The sequence below is a fragment of the Equus przewalskii genome, chromosome 3 (assembly GCF_037783145.1).
Source record: "Equus przewalskii isolate Varuska chromosome 3, EquPr2, whole genome shotgun sequence".
Taxonomy (NCBI): Eukaryota; Metazoa; Chordata; class Mammalia; order Perissodactyla; family Equidae; genus Equus; species Equus przewalskii.
Genome location: NC_091833.1, coordinates 54102459 through 54121278, shown reverse-complemented (window position 1 = coordinate 54121278; position 18820 = coordinate 54102459). Strand labels below are relative to the sequence as shown.

Below are 18820 nucleotides of genomic sequence, written 5' to 3'. Positions count from 1 at the left end.
AAGATCCCTCCTCACCTTGACAAATAAACATAATCAAAAAATCTGTACCACCTCATTAAGACCCTGTACTGAATAATCTCCATGAATGAGTTTAAGGTACAATTGTAAAAACTGAAAACTTCTCAGTAAGAACACAGAGCATAGTTTAGCTCTAGTAAAGAAAGTGTCAATTAAATCTGGTTCCAAACACCACTTATCTTGCCAATTAATTTCTTACCACTTACTTTAAGTTCAATGGCAGATTATACACTCTTATCCTTCTCAGGCTCTAAAGCTTTCCTCATTTAGCAACTAAAGTTCATTATGGGAGAATCACACTTTTAGAAATAGTTTTAGAATTTGTTATTGAAGCTCAATCAACACCTCACATTACTCAGTTTACAAACAGCTGGAAATAATTCCCCTCCATCCACCCATGTGTTCATGAAAAAATTAAGGAGGGAGCCAAACCAAAACTCTTTCAAGCGCAGACCTGTTCTTTGGGACGCAGGCAGCTCACTGGCAGCAGGCAGTGTACCTGTTGTTCCAGGAGGCAGTGCATAAGCTGAAGATGATGGTGGAGCTCCTGGTCCGCCATGCTGGAAGGATGCTCCAGAGGAAGAGGGAGGAGGGAAAGAAGCAGTAGGGCTGGAGGTAGGTGGAGAGACCTGGTGCTGTGCTGCGTACAGCTGAGACTGCCCAGAATAGGAAGAAGCAGAAGATATGTAAGGGGTGTTAGGGTAAGCGTTTGAGGCAGAAGGAGCAACAGGCTGCTGAGGTTGATACATTGCTGACCCCCCTGTTCCGAAGGAATACTGCTGGGCTGGTTGATAAGCTACACCAAGGAGAAGAAACAGAAATTTTAATTAGTCACAAGTTTATTCAGACAGCAACAGAAAACCAAAATTATCTCATTCTATGGAAATTATTTTCATCATTCTTCTTATAACAATAAGTTACAACCAAACATTAACACTTAAGTTACACTTTTGATAGCTCAGATGTCCTAAATGTACTAATAGTCACTGGATCCAATATTTGAACGCTGCCATCTCCAGATTGCTGCTGGCTATGAAAATCTGGCTCATCAGACCCAATACTGCAAGACTGACCCTTTTCTGAGACTTCCTCTTTCTGTGAAAAGACTGCAGTGACACCTACCAGCCACCAGATGGAACAATGTGGACTCTCCTTCACAGTAAAGGTTAGAAGGAGTTTGGTGGCAGCTCAAGATCACCCCCATTGTAAGAACTGCAGGGTGAATATTATTGTTATGAATCAAATATCTTCACCAACATCTAGTAAAATCATCAGCTACTCAAATTCTGAGTTTGAGCACCATTCCAGATTAATAGTCTCTAGGACACCTGACAAAACCATTCCTATGTAATATTTCACATACTATACATAGTTGGTAAGTAAGCAATGAGGCAGCCAACTAAGGTGTTACTGCAAAGACTTGAATCCAGATTGGAGATCTGAATGCCATCACATTCTGCATGACCAGGAATAGGGATGAACCTCTACAGAATGCACCTAGTAGAACTGTACTGGTTCTACTCTGAAGACTGCACTTTCAATGTTGAGCACCTGAGTGAAAAGTTGTATCAAATTTGTATTCACATTAAGTAAGAACATCCATGTTAGCATGATGCTCATTAAGATTAGTTCTTACTAGGTAATGGCCTCTTGTTTTTGTAATAGTTATTTAGTCATACAATTTTCCTCTTTGAGATTTTATCTTTTTGCTCTTCATTTAATTTTTTAAATAATGGTGATATTTTACTTTCTAAGTGTAAACATTTTCTAAAAAAACAAAAGCCAATGGTTGATACACATCATTATTATACATGTGTCAAAATTTATGGAATGTACAACATCAAAAGTGAACCCTAAGGTAAACTATAGATTTGGGGTGATAATGATGTGTCAGTGTAGGCTTACCGGCTGTAACAAATGATTTTACCACTGTGGTGCAGGATGTCGATAGAGGGGGAGGTAGTGCATGGGGGCAGGTGGGATACTGAAACTTTCTGTGCTTTCCACTCAATTTTGCTGTGAACTTAAAACTGCTCTAAAAAATAAAGTCTATTTCTTAAAAAAATAAAATAAATGGAAAACAACAACAAATGTCCCTGGGAACCATTTCTCCAAAAATGATTTGTCTCATCTTGCTTGAAGGAAAAGAATATGTACAAAATAATTTCTAAAATTCTATTTTTTTATACCAAAATCATGGGAAAACTGACCCTCTTTAACAGGTCTTAGTAAAGGTGCAGGAAGAGGAGCCAGCTGTTCTGAACGGACTGACATAGGAGCTGTTCCCTAGCCTGTTGATTCAGGATGCTTCCTAGGGAAACCATGTTTCTCTATAGCAAGGACTCCAGTCTGACACAGAATGGTTCTTTCTCTACTTGTGAAAATTGATTTGATCATGGCTTTGGAGCTTCAAAGTAAATGCTTACTACTTTAGATAAGACAGGCCTGTGTGAAAGGACTTGCGGCCAGGCTACTTACGCTGTGGCTGTGGATAAGGTGGTATCTGGGTGTGCATATGACCTGGAGAGGTGGGAAGTGGTGCCACGGCAGCATTTGGATTAACATTTCCATGCATTATGAAACCTGGAGGTGGAGGATTTTCTCCCTAGGAAATGAGAATATGGTAAAGAGGAGGATTACATTTAGAACCAAGAATCTTACCAGATAGATTTATAATCTCTGAAATGGAACTGTTTTTTTTTTTTTTAAACTTTATTGTGTAAGAAACATTGCATGTTATACATTCTATCTTCTTCAGAACACATTTTCTGAGCAACGCATTGTGAGTGATTTAAAGATCAGACAGGTCCAAAGTAGTAATTGCAATGAATGGCAACAGATGCTAATAGTCTCATAACATAGTGTCAATGATATTTATAATGTGTCACCAGGATTGTCCATATCTACTAAATTCCAGCCTCTACTCCTCACTTTGGAAATATTAAGTATAAAAGCCACAAGGGAACTTTTGCTTCTCTTCAATTTCTGCAATACTCACAAAAAAGAAAAAAGAAAAGAAAAAGGAAATATCTTCAATGAAATTAGATTTAAACCATTGTTAGAACCTTGGTTGATGTTATTCTAGCTCAAGTCAATTTAGAACTGCAAAAGAAGGAGAGAAGGATAAGAAAATAAATTGTGCTAAAAATTGCTTCTTGCGTCCCAAAAGTATTAAAATGCAAGCAGGCAGACAGACGGGGGGAGAGGAACTTGAGAAAGGGGGGGTAAAGATCATATAACTATATATATATTTAGGTGAGCAGAATTCTGCTCAAAGAGGAATAACGAAGATATACCTGTGTGTCAGAGGGAGAGGCTGCAGGTGGATGGCTGGGAAGTGCGGTAGGAGTTTTGTTACTCCAGGTAGTGACAGTAGGGGCAATTCTAACCTGAATTGAACAAAGAAATACTAATCACAGAAAATAAAAAATGGAAATGTTAAAAGAAGAAGAAGAAGAAAAAACCCAAACGGCATTAATAGCCAGATGCAAAGCAAAAAATATGAGCAGAAAGATGGCATACGTTAGTCAGGCAATTGCTTCCAAGGTAGCTGGGATTCCAAAAGAAAAATACACATTCACAACAAAACATGGGGAAGCAGGCAGTAGAAAAATCAATATAAAAACCCAAATCAAAGCACAAAGAACAATGCCATTCAAGTGTCAAGAATAAGGGGGAAGAGCTAGGTCCTGTAAGTAGGGAGAGAAAGAAGACATTCCGAAAAAAAGAAGATAATTGAGTAAAAAAGTGATTTTGAAGCATTAATAGTATTCATGCTACTATATGATCTGTAAACATATTGCGGTAGGCTCCCTTTTCTGGATTTCATTAGAGCCACAAAAATCATATTAGTCCCATATGAGGCTTAGAATCATACAATCAGAGAATATTAAAGATCATCCAGTCTAATCCCCCTCCTTCACCATTGAGAAAACCAAGGCCCAGAGAAATGAAGGAGTGTGCTGAGGTCCACACAACGCATTGGTGATGAAGCTAGGATTGATTCCAAGCCAGTGTCTGCCACACTATGCCATATTGCTTACCCTGGAGTCCAGAAGTTTTCAAACATTTTTTTTAAGCTACCAAAACCTTTTTCGTCAAGTAAATCTTTGTAGAAACTCCAATTTATAAACAATTAATAGAAAAGATGTGCTGTTCGAAATGGGAGTGGCACTCCTACTAATCTGACCTCCCTTTTATCCCTTTACTTCTGCCTATAAACAGTCCTTTAAAACCACAAGCTACTATCCTTACTCAGCTTATCACAAACTTTAATCAAGAAAATCACTGTTTATGATTGAATTTGTTTTTCTTAAAGCATGAAACTCCTAAGTCAAAGTATAACAAAAGTCTTTCAATACTTTTACATTTTCCCAGAAAGAGATAAACTGAAGGACATATAGAGTAAAATATTCTCTTCTTCCAAGGTAGAGAATGCCTTACTTCAGTACCCTGAGAGACAGTGTGGCAGAACTCAAGGCACCTGGGAGTTCCAATTCCAAGCTGGACATTAACCAGCCACGCAATGCTGAGAAATTCAAACTTCGAGGTATCTTAAAACTCTGGGATGGTTGCTTGAACTCTCCACCTCTCAGTTCTCCCAGCCATCACATGATTTGCTCTACTTATGTCATAGACTATCTAAGCCTGCTGCAATCTCCACAAGAGTGGGGAATGTACTCTGTTTTGTTTACCAATATACCCTCAACAGGTAGAATAAAGATAGGCACTCACGGTAGGCTCTCAATAAATTGTCAAATGAATGAAAAAACAAAACAGAAAGTTCTCTAGATAGTTACAATTATATTCAAATGTAATCTATTCTGATTAAGAACTAATCAAAGTACAATAAACAAAAGAGCATTAATTGTTTTTTTTTAGTTTTTCATGATTTCATATTTACTTCTGCTACAGTGAAATGTAAAAAAGAGCCTGTCAATTCTATCAGCAATTTATTCTATTTTCAAGTGGCCAGAGTACCTATGAATTTTATCAGTCAAGACCATTTATTACTTACGAAAATATACTTCTCAATTAAGAACATAAAGTTTATCTGCTGGTCTGAAATATAATTTTCCATATGAAATAGTAAAAGACAATAAGAGGACACATTTTATGCCACTAAATGTTTGATAATTTTACTTAAATTAATTAATCAATAAGAATGATCTAATCATCTTCACATTCCCCATGACCTACAGCTTCATAAACCTTCGGTCATTCACTTTTTGCTAAGACCCAAGTTGTCCAAAAAAAGTTTGCATTCTGGATGTTCTTTATTGTGCTGATACAGAAGACAAAGGAAACCTATACTAATGAATCAGAAAAGAATACTCAATAAAAGACTACTTTCAAAAAATATTTTATAAAATTAACCAAATCACCACAAAATTGTTCCTGCTACTTTACTTACAGTTTGCTAGATGAATCAAACTGTTGAAGTTTCAAGAACACAGGTACATGTGTAAAGGAAGTCTGAGTGATGGAAAAACAAGAAGAAATCCCCCTAGAGAGCTTAATTTACATCTAAAATATAATCTGTCTGACTAGATTAGAGGAATGATCAAAAAAAAAATCATAAAAACCACTTTCAAGGGGCTGGCCCCCGTGGCCGAGCGGTTAAGTTCACGTGCTCCGCTGCAGGCGGCCCAGTGTTTCATTGGTTCGAATCCTGGGCGCAGACATGGCACTGCTCATCAAACCACGCTGAGGCAGCGTCCCACATGCCACAACTAGAAGGACCCACAACAAAGAATATACAACTATGTACCGGGGGGCTTTGGGGAGAAAAAGGAAAATAATAAAATCTTTAAAAAAAAAAACAAACCACTTTCAAGAATATAAAAAGTATAATTATTAAATCAATATGTTGTCTAGCTTTATCACAACAGGTAAGGTCTCTAACCCAACAAACTAAAACCACCAATTTGAACAGCATATCACTCACATGGGGATAATATTGTTGAGTCGGAACTCTTGGCATCTGTGTGTGGCCAGCGACCGGTCCGGGCCTGACCTTGGGCAGCTGCTGCCTCTCGTAAGGAATTTTAGGTGATTCCTGCCCTAGTGTGGGCTCTCCTTGTGCTCTACAAAGTCTATCACGAAGCTGCACAATATTTGGCTACAAGAAGCAATGGAAGAAAACAAAGCAAATTGTTAAGAGTTCACCCAACTATATGACAGCATGTTGATTTTCTTCAATAAGCTTGATCATGCATATGATTTTTGTCCATATGCTGTGTACTATACAACAGACCCTGGTATATCAGGTTTTGACATCATGTTTTCTAACGCTCAAGACTGACACCAAAGAAAGGTCCATGATATACAGTGTAACTTGTAATTTAACTCAGGCAGGGATTCGAATTATGCCTGCCACATGGTAGTATGTAAGATCAATGCCACTTATCAATACTGTTCTTTTGCTGTTTTCTTGTAGTTGAGCAATTCTCGCAAATCACAGAAGTAGTTAAAAAAAATACAACTGTGCTTCTTTGTAGGGAAAAAAGGCCCCCAATGAGAATCAACTGCTAAACATGGTAATGGAAGAAAATGGTGATCTAAGAAAGAGATAAAAATTAATTTAAAAAAAGAGATGTTTGAAATCAATTAAAAGAGTAAGGTGTCAAACTTAGGGTAGCTTATACACATCTACAATTATACAGATCTACAATAAGTATGAGTTGACCATATACATTTTCTAGATAATAAGAACAAAAAAGCAATGTTAAAATGTTTTAGCAAGAATTTATTTTAATATCTTTAAAAATTATAAATTTCCATAAATTCATTAAAGGTTTCACGATGTCATTTAAACTTTTTTGGTATACTTTATTGCCTTTGATAGAGGAGAATTATTAACTATAATGATAACACAAAGTCTCAGGACATATTCACCAGAAAATACCAAGTGTCTACTGTGATACATAGGAGGAGGTAACATCAAAATTACGATTTTTGCACAAAGAATGTCCTTTAAAAGTCCAAAGAAAAGCATGAAGACTAATGTACAGAAAATGTATGTGGTTATAAATGGTATTGAAAATAGTTTAATTCTGAGGCTAGACAATCTAAAGGTCTTAGATTAAGTTACTCTTAAAGTGTCTTATATCTCAACAAAATAATGAGACCTTATTAAGTAAAAAGTCATATAAAACTATTATGTCAAAGTCATCATAAAGTTAAGACTATGTTTCTATTCAATCTAATCCTCTCATTAACAATTTAGAAAGATATGAGCTAGATCCTATATGTAAGTATATACAAAACCAACCAGCAAGTCATATCTCCATAGTCCTCGAACACAGATCTAAGTATTTTTACTCAATGAAATTTATTGATAATTCCCTAGAACAGACAAAATACTGAAAACTAAAAACATCCATCAAAAACAGAAAGAAGTTTACAATAAAAAGTATAGAAACAAGAAAATACCTGCAAGGCTCAAAATTAAGCTGTGTCAGACACACAATACAGATATAAACATCCTACTTGTGAAAACTTTCCTCAGACCCCACCCCAACTTCCACTCATGCTCAATTAGTGGATTTAGGCTTCCCTCTTCTGTGCTCCCACAGCACTACTACCTCGATCATATCACATATCACTTTTGAATCCCACGTTTACTCATCCATAGTCATTTTGAGTTTGGAAACTCCCTTAGGGAAAAGATCTTGACAATCTGGTTCATCACTATATACTCAGTTACTTACTGAATTGAATTGAAAAAAAATGATGAAAAATCCTGTTTTATTGCACACCAAATGAGGACACTAAATTATGAATGTAATGTATTTCCCTCTGCCTTAAAATACTTTAAAAACATACTCACCCAAAGAGTGATGTCAGCATCATGGCAGGGTGAGCTTCCCCAGTAACCCCTCCAACATACAACGAAAAGGACATTCATACTCCAACAGAGAACATCCAAATATAACAGAAAAATGTCAGAGGACCCATGCAGCCATATGATGGAGGGCGGAGAGGCTGGAGCCCAACTCAGAGGAGGTGGAATAGGGTAAACGGAAATTTCATTCCCTCCCCTAAAGACTGCGATCCAGGACCACGGGAGGTCTCCAAGAGAGAAAGGACAGGGGAGGGGATGTTTACTGCAGGAACATCAAGGATCCCCGGTGGGCCCTTACAGCCTAGAAGGAAGCACTGTACTGGGGCAAAAGCTTTCACAGGGGGTGACCTTATCAAGCCAACACTCAGGAGAGCAGATAGTGAGAGGAGAGTGAGAAATCCCTGAGAGCCTGCAGAAGAAAGCTCCTCCCCCCACCTGCCCAGCCCAGCTCTAGTGCCTGGGATCTTGTGGAAGGCAGAGGGCTCAGAATACATGGCTCTTGACCCCCACCCAGTGGTGACAGGCGGTGACTGTGACCAAATAACACCAGGATGTAAAAAAAACAGAGTCACTCCCTCTATCAATATCAAACATTATATTAGATCTACAGATCAGAGAAAAATGACAAGTACCCAGAAATCAATCCTGACAACACAGAAATATGTAATCTAGATGACAGTTAATTCAAAATAGCTATCATCAAAAAACTCAAGTTAAAAGAGAATGTAGAGGAACAATTCAATGAGTTCAGGAGCTACTTCACAAAAGAGATTGACACTATAAAGAAGAATCAATCAGAAATATTAGACACGAAAGACACAACGGAAGAAATAAAACAAAATATGGATTCCCTGAATGCTGGAGTGGACATCATAGAGGAGTGTATCTGCATAATTGAAGATAGACATGTTGAAAAGCTCCAGACAGAGGAGGAGGGAGAATTGAGACTAAGAAGAAATGAAGAAAGTCTCCAAGAAATATCTGACTCAATTAGGAAATGCAACATAAGAATTATAGATATTCAAGAAGCAGAAGAGGAGAATGGAGCACAAAGCTTGTTCAAAGAAATAACAGTAGAGAACTTCACAAACCTAGGCAAGGAGATGGAAATCCATGTGGGAGAGGCTACCAGATTTCCTAAACATGTCAATGTAAAGAGACCTACTGCAAGGCATATAGTAGTGAAACTGGCAAAAGTGAATGACAAAGAAAGAATACTAACAGCAGCAATGTAGAAGAAAATAACCTACAAAGGAACCCCTATCAGGCTTTCAGTGGATTTCTCCGCAGAAGCCTTACAGGGTAGGAGAGACTGGAATGACATATTCAAATCTTTGAAGGACAAAAACTTTCAGTCAAGAATACTCTATCCAGTGAAAATATCCTTCAGATATGATGGAGAAATAAAAACTTTCCCAGACAAACATAAGTTAAGGGAGTTCATAGCCATGAGACTCCCCCATCCCCCCAAGAAATCCTCAAGAAGGCCCTCATACCTGAAGAACAAAAAAGGGAGAAAGGGGTTACAAAGCATGGAGTAAGGAGATAAATAGGTAGACAGAATCAGAGAAGAACAGCAAATACTCAAGTATACCATTAAAGACAAAGGGGAGGAAAACACCAGAACCAAAGATAACCTTGTCATTTTAACCACAAACTCATAACACAAGATGGAATAAGATGTGAGAAAAACAACTTAGGAGGGGAAGAGGAAAGGGACTGAATCAGTTTAGTCTAAGGAAATAAAAGGCCATCAGAAAAGGGACTATCATATCCATGAAATTTTGAATACAAACCTCACGGTAACCACCAAACAAAAAAGCAGAACAGAGACACAAATAATAGATAAGGAGAAAACAAAGAAACACAACATAAAAAACCACACAACTCGATTGGTAGACCAAAATAAACAGGATGAGAAACAAAGGAAAAGCAGGAGAACCAGAAAACTAGTGATAAAATGGCAGCAGTAAGCCCTCATATATTGATAATCACCCTAATGTAAACGGATTGAATTCTCCAATAAAAAGACACAGAGTGGCAAGATGGATGAAAGAACAAGACCCAACACTATGCTGCCTCCAGGAAACACATCTCAGCTCCAATGACAAACACAGGCTCAGAATAAAGGGATGGAAGATGATAGCCCAAGCTAATGGCAAACAGAAGAAAGCAGGTGTTTTAATACTTATATTGGACATTCAAGATAAGGCAGGTAAAGAGAGACAAAGAGAGGCAGTATATAATGATCAAAGGGACATTCCATCAAGAAGAAACAACACTTATAAACATCTATGCCCCCAACATAGGAGCACCACGGTACATAAAGAAACTATTAACAAACCTAAAAGAAGACATTAATAATAACACAATAATAGTAGGGGACCTCAACACTCCTCTCACATCCAGACAAAAAATCAACAAGGAAACAGTGGAATTAAATGAAAAGCTAGACCAGCTGGACTTAATAGACATATATAGAACACTCCATCCAAAAACAGCAGAATACACATTCTTCTCAAGTGCACACGGAACATTCTCAAGGATAGACCATATGTTGGGAAACAAGGCAAGCCTCAATAAATTTAAGAAACAAGCATCTTTTCTGATCACAATGCCATAAACCTAGACATTAATTACAAGAAAAAAGCTGAGAAAGGGTCAAAGATGTGGAGACTAAACAACACACTATTGAACAAGCAACGGATCACTGAAGAAATAAAAGGAGAAATAAAAAAATATCTGGAGACAAATGAAAATGAAAACATACCACACCAATTCATATGGGATGCAGCAAAAATCAATTAAGAAGGAAATTCATCGCAATACAGGCTTACCTTAACAAACACGAAAAATCCCAAATAAACAAACTCAAACTACATCTAACTGAATTAGAAGAAGAACAAACAAAGCCCAAAGTCAGCAGCAGAAAAGAAATAATAAAAATCAGAGCTGAAATAAATGCTATTAAAACAAAAAAGGCAGTAGAAAGGATCAATGAAACAAAGAGCTGGTTCTTCGAGAAGATAAATAAAATTGACAAACCCCTAGCCAGACTTACAAAGGGAAAAAGAGAGCAAGCTCAGATAAATAAATTAGAAATGAAAGAGGAGAAATAACAATGGGTACCACAGAAACACAATGGATTATAAAAGAATACTATGAAAAACTATATATGCCAACAAAATGGACAATCTAGAGGAAATGGCTAAATTCTTCGACTCTTACAACCTCCCAAAGCTGAATCAAGAAGAAACAGAGAATCTGAATAGATCAATCACAAGTGAAGAGATTGAAACAGTAGTCAAAAACATCCCAAAGGATGAAAGCCCAGGACCAGATGGCTTCCCTTGGGAATTCTACCAAACTTTCAGAGAGGATTTAATACCTATCCTTCTCAAGCTATTCCAAAAAAGTTACGGAAGATGGAACACTTCCTAACACATTCTATGAGGCCAACCTCACTCTGATACCAAAGCCTGACAAGGACAATACAAAAAAGGAGAACTACAGGCCAATATCACTGATGAACATAGATGCAAAAATCCTCAAAAAAATATTGGCAACCCAAATACAGCAATATATCAAAAAGAGCATACATCATGATCAAGTGGGATTTATACCAGGGACACAGGGATGGTTGAGCATCTGCAAATCAATCAATGTGATACACAACATTAACAAAATGAGGAATAAAAACAATATGATCATCTCAACAGATGCAGAGAAAGCATTTGACAAGATCCAACAGCCATTTATGATAAAAACTCTTAACAAAATGGGGATAGAAGGAAATTACCTTAATATAATAAAGGCCATATATGACAAACCCACAGCCAACATCATACTCAATGGGCAAAAACTGAACACCATCCCTCTGAGAACAGGAACAAGACAAGGATGCCCACTATCACCACTCATTCAACATAGTACTGGAGATTTGGACCAGAACAATTAGCCAAGAGAAAGGAATAAAAGGAATCCAAATAGGGAGTGAAGAAGTGAAACTCTCACTGTTTGCAGACAACATGATCTTATATATAGAGAACCCTAAAGGATCCATTGGAAAACTATTAGAAATGATTAATAACTACAGCAAAGTGGCAGGGTACAAAATCAACGTACAAAAATCAGTTGCATTTCTCTACTCTAATAACGAACTTACAGAAAGAGAACTCAAGAACACAATTCCATTTACAACCACAACAAAAAGAATAAAGTATCTAGGAATAAATTTAACTAAGGAGGTGAAGGACTTATACAATGAAAACTATAAGACATTATTGAAAGAAATAGATAATGACATAAAGAGATGGAAAGAGATTCCATGCACATGGATTTGAAGGATAAACATAGTTAAAATGTCCATACTACCTAAAGCAATCTACAGATTCAATGCAATCCCAATCAGAATCCCAATGACATTCTTCATGAAAATAGAACAAAGAATCCTAAAATTCATATGGGGCAACCAAAGACCCCAAATTGCTAAAGCAATACTGAGAAAAAAGAACAAAGGTGGAGCGACCACAATCCCTGATTTCAAAATGTACTACAAAGCCATAGTGATCAAAACAGCATGGTACTGGTACAAAAAGAGACACACAGATCTGTGGAACAGAAATGAAAGCCCAGAAATAAAACTGCACATCTACAGACAGCTAACTTTCAACAAAGGTGTCAAGAACATACAATGGAAAAAAGACAGTTTCTTCAATAAATGGTGTTGGGAAAACTGAACAGCCACAAGCAAAAGAATGAAAGTAGACCATTATCTCACGCCATACACAAAAATAAAATTAAAATGTATCAAAGACTTGAAGATAAGTCCTGAAATTATAAAACTCCTGGAAGATAACACAGATAGTACACTCTGATACTGAACTTAAAAGGATCTTTTTGAATACCACGTCTTCTCAGACAAGGGAAACAAAAGAAAAAATAAACACGTGGGACTTCATCAGACTAAAGAGCTTCTGCAAGGCAAAAGAAACTAGGATCAAAACCAAGAGAGAACCCATCAATTGGGAAAAAATATTTGCAAATCATGTATCTGATAAGGGGGTTAATCTCCATAATATACAAGGAACTCACACAACTGAACAACAAAAAAACAAATAGCCCAATCTAAAAATGGGCACAGGATATGAACAGACATTTTTCCAAAGAAGATATACAGATGGCCAATAAACACATGAAAAGATGTTCAACATCACTAATCATCAGGGAAATGCAAATCAAAAGTACACTAAGATACCACCTTATGCCTGTTAAAATGGCTATAATCACTAAGACTAAAAATAAGAAATGTTGGAGAGGTTGTGGAGAAAAGGAAACCCTCATACACTGCTGGTGGGAATGCAAACTGGTGCAGCCACTACGGAAAACAGTATGGAGATTCCTCAAAAAACTAAAAATAGAACCACCATATGACCCAGCTATCCCACTACTGGCTATCTACCCAAATGACTTGAAATCAACAATCCAAAGTAATATATGTACTCCTATGTTCACTGCAGCACTATTCACAATAGCCAAGACATGGAAACTATCCAAGTGTCCATTGACTGATGATTGGATAAAGAAGATGTGGTGCATATATATACAATGAATACTACCTAGCCAGAAAAAAAGACAGACAAAATCATCACATTTGCAACAACATGGAAGGTCCTGGAGGGAATTATGCTAAGCGAAATAAGCCAGCCTGAGAAAGACAAACACCAGATAATTTCACTCATTTGTGGAATATAAACAAACACATGGACAAAGAAAACACTTCAGTGGTTACCAGGGGAAGGGGGGAGGTGGGCACCGGGGGTGAAGACGAGCACCTATGTAGCGACAGGCATGAAGTAATGTACAACTGAAATTTCACAATGATGTAAACTATTACGAACTCAAATAAAAAATTAATATATACTCACCCACAGATGGTATCAGACTGAAATGGCATATAGAATGAAGTTCTTTGCTAATATCTGGGGTGGCACTTGTCAGGGAATTTTAAAATTAGAACCCCATTTGTTCAAGTAAGTATTAACATTTATAGCTTTTCAACATAGAAGATTCCTACAAAGAACCCTATACACAGAATCAGCATTCGGATTAAGAAACAAAAAGTTGGTTCTTTTCCCATTTATTTTCCTCAAATACTATGCCCCTCAGTACAAGGGGATCTATCACACTACAAGAGCATCCTGTCTCTCTGACACAGCCTGGGTAAATGATCCTTGAAGAATCGTCAATAACATTCACCTAGACTTAGGTAATAGAAATTCAACTGCTCCAAAACATTCCACCTACTAGTATGCTTATGTTTAATATTGAGTACTATCTGCTGGACTCACCTTACTCAGACATTAAAAGATGAAAAATGGTCAATTTTAATTACCTGGTTGGTGTTTTCTGGAAGAAAAGCCAAGGCTGCAGCAATACTGCCCTGGGCTGCCAACAAATTGGCGTACTGACTCATCTTCTCAGCCAAGAGAACTCCTACAGTATTAGTGTCCACGGCTTGGGTGAGTTGTACAGCTTTTCGCAGGATGACAACTTTCTCAATCAGATCCTAAGTGAGAAAAAGAAGGAGTGAAAGAGAAACAAAGATACCAAGATGTGTATGAGAGGAAGCTGGAAAAGATACTGAGTTACTAAGATTTCCAAAACCTACGAAAAGTACAGTACCTATTACCATCTCTCTTAGAAAGGTCTGCAATAGTTGACCACCATTTAGGGAACTGAAAAAGTAAGAAGTACTCATGGATAGGGCAAAGGTTACCACCTTCTCCTAAACATCGTTAAACTGCCAGATGCTTGCTTGTCTTGTGAACTCAAATAGGCAAATATCCAAAGTGAAAGTGATAGGCAGATGTGCAAAGGCAGAAACTGGGTTCCAGCATAGCTGCTGGAACCATGAGTAAAACATCAACATCATACTATCTATACGTACTATAAAAATATTACTACTACAAGGTGACATCGAAATGGGCTCACCATTTCAATCTAAAGTTTCTCATGTTGTTCTTCAAGACCAATTCTTTCAAAAATGGGGAGCTATGCTTCAGGTATAAAGCACAAGAATATCTTGCCCTTCGTAGGTACACAAGTCCAGAAGTGAGAAACAAGTGTATTTTCTCTTAGAAACACTTAGAAGGAAAACCTTGATTTCCTACCAGATTTTCAGTTTTAATAGAGTGATCTTTAAAACAACCACCCTACTGACAAAATTTCTTTCCAGAGATAAATATTAGACTGAAACATCATGAGACTCTACTGATTAAATGCTTAGGAAAAAAATCTTAATATACATTTACTCAGTGCCCGAGAGTAGTCCCCACATCTTTTACTTCCCTTCTTGCCCGTGTACTGGTGCTACATGGGATTCCATTTACCCCTTACTTTCATTTTCCCTTAACCATGAAGATTCTCCATTGGCACTGGGGTGCCCCCCACTCCTTACCCCACATTGCTTCTTTCTTTGCCTAAGGCAGACAGGGTCAGCAGAGGCAGAGAGGGGAGCATGAGGAAAAAGAGTAAACCTGAGGGCTGTTTTCATGCTCTTTCCACCTACTGCTCCAATAAACTACCAAATCACAACCATGATCTCACAAACAGCTGCAATCCCATTTTACGGTCCCATTATCTCAAACTCTGTCCCCTCAAATATAGCAATAAATATGCATAATTACCCAGCACAAAAACTTCTAATGCATAAATAAGTAGGAAAAAAGCGATGAATTTCTGGAATAAATCAATTCCTAGAATATAAGAGGGGTGAAAGACAACACTAAAAGGGAAGCACCTTTCATTTCAAAGATATTACCTGAAGGGACAAAGGGTTGCTTCCATCTTGAGCTTTAGTCCAACATGCAACTAGTTTCTCAACATTCCCTGCACAGATATAGCAGAGACAGGCCTGCGTTTGCAAGAGGCTATCACCTTCACTTTCAAGCCTGGTTCCCAAAAGATCTACAGATCAAGAGGAAAACGAAATAAGGCAATTACACCCAAGGCAATCTGTATACGAGGTCATGAGCAGCCCAATAATATTTTCAGAAGTATCAACTTCACAACCAATGAGTAGCAGGAAGAGACAAAATCACCCTGTCAAGTAAATGCTCACTAAATATTTATTTGTTGAATGGAAGAGTTGTGACAAATTGTACATAACAAATGATTTCACAAGATTCTATACCTAGCTATAGAATGGACTCCCATTACTCATATTAGAAAAAATAATAAATGGGAATAATATTTGAACAGAAAAATCCTAATGAACATTTAACTCCATTTCATCACATCAGATACTTTTGTAAGCAGTGGTCTAAAATATGGCACATCTAAAATAAACATGAATAGTAGCTAGGACTGCTATAAATTATATGACAATAAAGTTAGTATCTTATAATTTTTGAATTCTCATAATACTCTCAAAGTAGCACACAGTTGTTTGTTCTTATACTAGCAGCCTGAAGCTTCTGTTTTGCAAATGATGAATATTATTCCTTAGCCACTAGTTTAGTCATGGTCTTTAATGGTAATTTCTACTCAAATGTTATAATTATTAATTTTATCAAGCTAAGATTTATTAAGTGAGAGCTGATTATGAGCTCTTTTACATATGAATAGCCTAAGGATTAGAAAGTAATATTTCCTAGGTCATACAGCTAGTAACTCCTAGAGGCAAGATCCCATGTCTGGTCTGTCTGAAACTAAAATCATTAAACAGTATTATTAATAATAATGAGGGGCTGGCCCCATGGCTGAGTGGTTAAGTTCATGTGCTCTGCTTAGGCGGCCCAGGGTTTGCAGGTTCAGATCCTGGGTGTGGACCTAGCACCACTCATCAAGCCATGATGTGGTGGCGTCCCACATAGAAGAACTAGAATGACTTACAACTAGGATATAAAACTATGTACTGGGGCTTTGGGGAAGAAAAAAGTTAAAAAGGAGGAACAGTGGCAACAGATGTTAGCTCAGGGCCAATGTTCCCCACCAAAAAATAAAAATAAAAAAAAAGAAAGAAACTTCATTAAAAAAAAAAATGACTAGGCATGGAGAAGTAATGAAGTTAATAATTCCAAGAAAAGCATTCAAATGAGAACTTTTTCATATTTGTGATTAGTAGGTTTACAAAAATTTCTAATAAAATTCGTCTAATTTTATTCACAATATACCATGCCATATACATAATATAAACATAAAGTTCATTTTCTTACCACAAAGGGCTGAAAACTCATCTGGTTTAGCATAAGTCAAGACTGCAGCTAAAGCCTCTCTCCAATTTCTAAGGTCACAAGACTCAACAATCTCTCTCCAGTTCTTCATCACCACTGCAGTAATTAGCTTGGGAAAGGAAAACAAAGGGAGAATTAAAAGCCTTTGGTATGTTAATAAAAATTAACTCTGGCTAATCAATAATATCTTTTAAAACTACTATTCACAGTACTTCATGCAGAATAAGGCGGCAGCAAAGTGAAGTATATCCTTGAACCAACTGAAATAAAAGATGGTGTTATGTTTCCTCAAAAAAAAAAAAATTCGCACACAGTTATAAAATGCTGAGAAGTATAGGGTGTTATCAAAACATTTAACAGGAAGATATGACCTGGTCTGATGGATCAAGAAAACTTTCTGAGCATACAGACATTTGAGATATAAAGTCAGAATTAACTTCATCGAGAAGAAAAAACATCACAGGCCAAGGGAACACTGGGTGCAAAGTCACAAGGGAGAAAGGCACAGGGATTGTGTGAGGAACTGAAAGCCAGCCGCTGTGGCTTAAAGTGAGCAGAGGAGGGAGTAACACAAGGAAGGCTGGGGAGACAACCACCAGTGCTGATGGGCCTGACACTGGGACAACTCTCCTTTCCTAGGCCTACAGCCTCACCAGACAATCAGAAATCTGTATAAATCTTTAGGCACAACAAGAATGTTGGTCACCATCTTATCTACATTAGGAAAATATTCGAAACTACTGGAACACCCCCAAATAAGGGAAATAATGTACCTTTACTATAGACTATTATATAGCAATTAAAAATGTTTGTAAGAATCTTTAATGCTATGGGAAAATGTTCACAATGTAAGTGACAATATCTATAAATAAAACAGCATGTATATATACATATATGAACCTGATTCTGTTTTAAAAATTCTACCAATACATAATAGAAAGAGGTAAAAAAAGATATGTACCAATCTGATGGAAGAATTAGGGGGTGTTAAAATTTTTATCTTTAAAATTTTCCACATGATAACTTTTATATGATAAAAATATGAAAAGTTTTTTACATTTTAAAAATTATACATGCAATAAAAATTGGAATAATCATGCCAAACTATTAACAATAACTACTTCTGGGTCAAGAAATTATAGGTAGGTTTTTTGTTCTTTACTATTTCCTGCATTTCAATTATCAATAATAATAGTGTATTGCTCTTATAATCAGATAAATGTCATTGTTTATCTATTTTTATAACATACCCTGGTAATTTTGCTTTGGGATTTTGCAAAATATTTTTTCTGGGTTTGAGCCAAGAGTTCTTGTCCACCTGCTATGGCCAATATAATGGCATCAGCCATGCGGTTATCATGTAAACAAAGGTCAACAGCACTCTCAAAGTTACCCGTCAGCAAAGCCTGAGTAATTAAACCATCAATATCTGCAATAAATAAATAATACATTCAAGTTAAACAAAATTTTTTGTTACAAGAAAAAATACCATACCTATCAATGGAGAACTCAATACTAATTTATGAATATTACTGGGGCACTAATTTCTCACACAAGCTGTTGAGATCTAAGGAAGTATACTGAGATGCATGTAAGTAAAATCAGGTAAAACAACACATTTTCCAGATTGCTTAAACTGGAATAATAAAGATCATTATACAGTTTCTATCACACAGGCGTCAGAACATACTACCATTTCCAAGGCACTGATTACATATAC

General features: G+C 36.9%; 1 protein-coding gene across 50 annotated transcripts in view; it reads right to left on the bottom strand.

Moving 5' to 3' along the window:
- The window catches only part of SEC31A (SEC31 homolog A, COPII coat complex component), an 87793-nt gene that overhangs the window by 18006 nt on the left and 50967 nt on the right, over nucleotides 1-18820 (bottom strand). For 16 of the 50 annotated variants that reach the window (XM_070614497.1, XM_008525779.2, XM_070614511.1 and 13 more), the window contains 7 exons: nucleotides 18351-18529; nucleotides 17083-17209; nucleotides 15687-15832; nucleotides 14259-14432; nucleotides 5966-6139; nucleotides 2497-2623; nucleotides 518-814 (listed from right to left, as the gene is read on the bottom strand). In XM_070614497.1, coding sequence (XP_070470598.1) covers nucleotides 518-814; nucleotides 2497-2623; nucleotides 5966-6139; nucleotides 14259-14432; nucleotides 15687-15832; nucleotides 17083-17209; nucleotides 18351-18529 — 1224 coding nt within the window. Of the gene's footprint in view, nucleotides 1-472; nucleotides 815-2496; nucleotides 2624-3314; nucleotides 3408-5965; nucleotides 6140-14258; nucleotides 14433-15686; nucleotides 15833-17082; nucleotides 17210-18350; nucleotides 18530-18820 lie in introns of all 50 variants that reach the window. The other 34 variants (XM_008525777.2, XM_008525778.2, XM_070614500.1 and 31 more) reach the window with 4 other exon arrangements.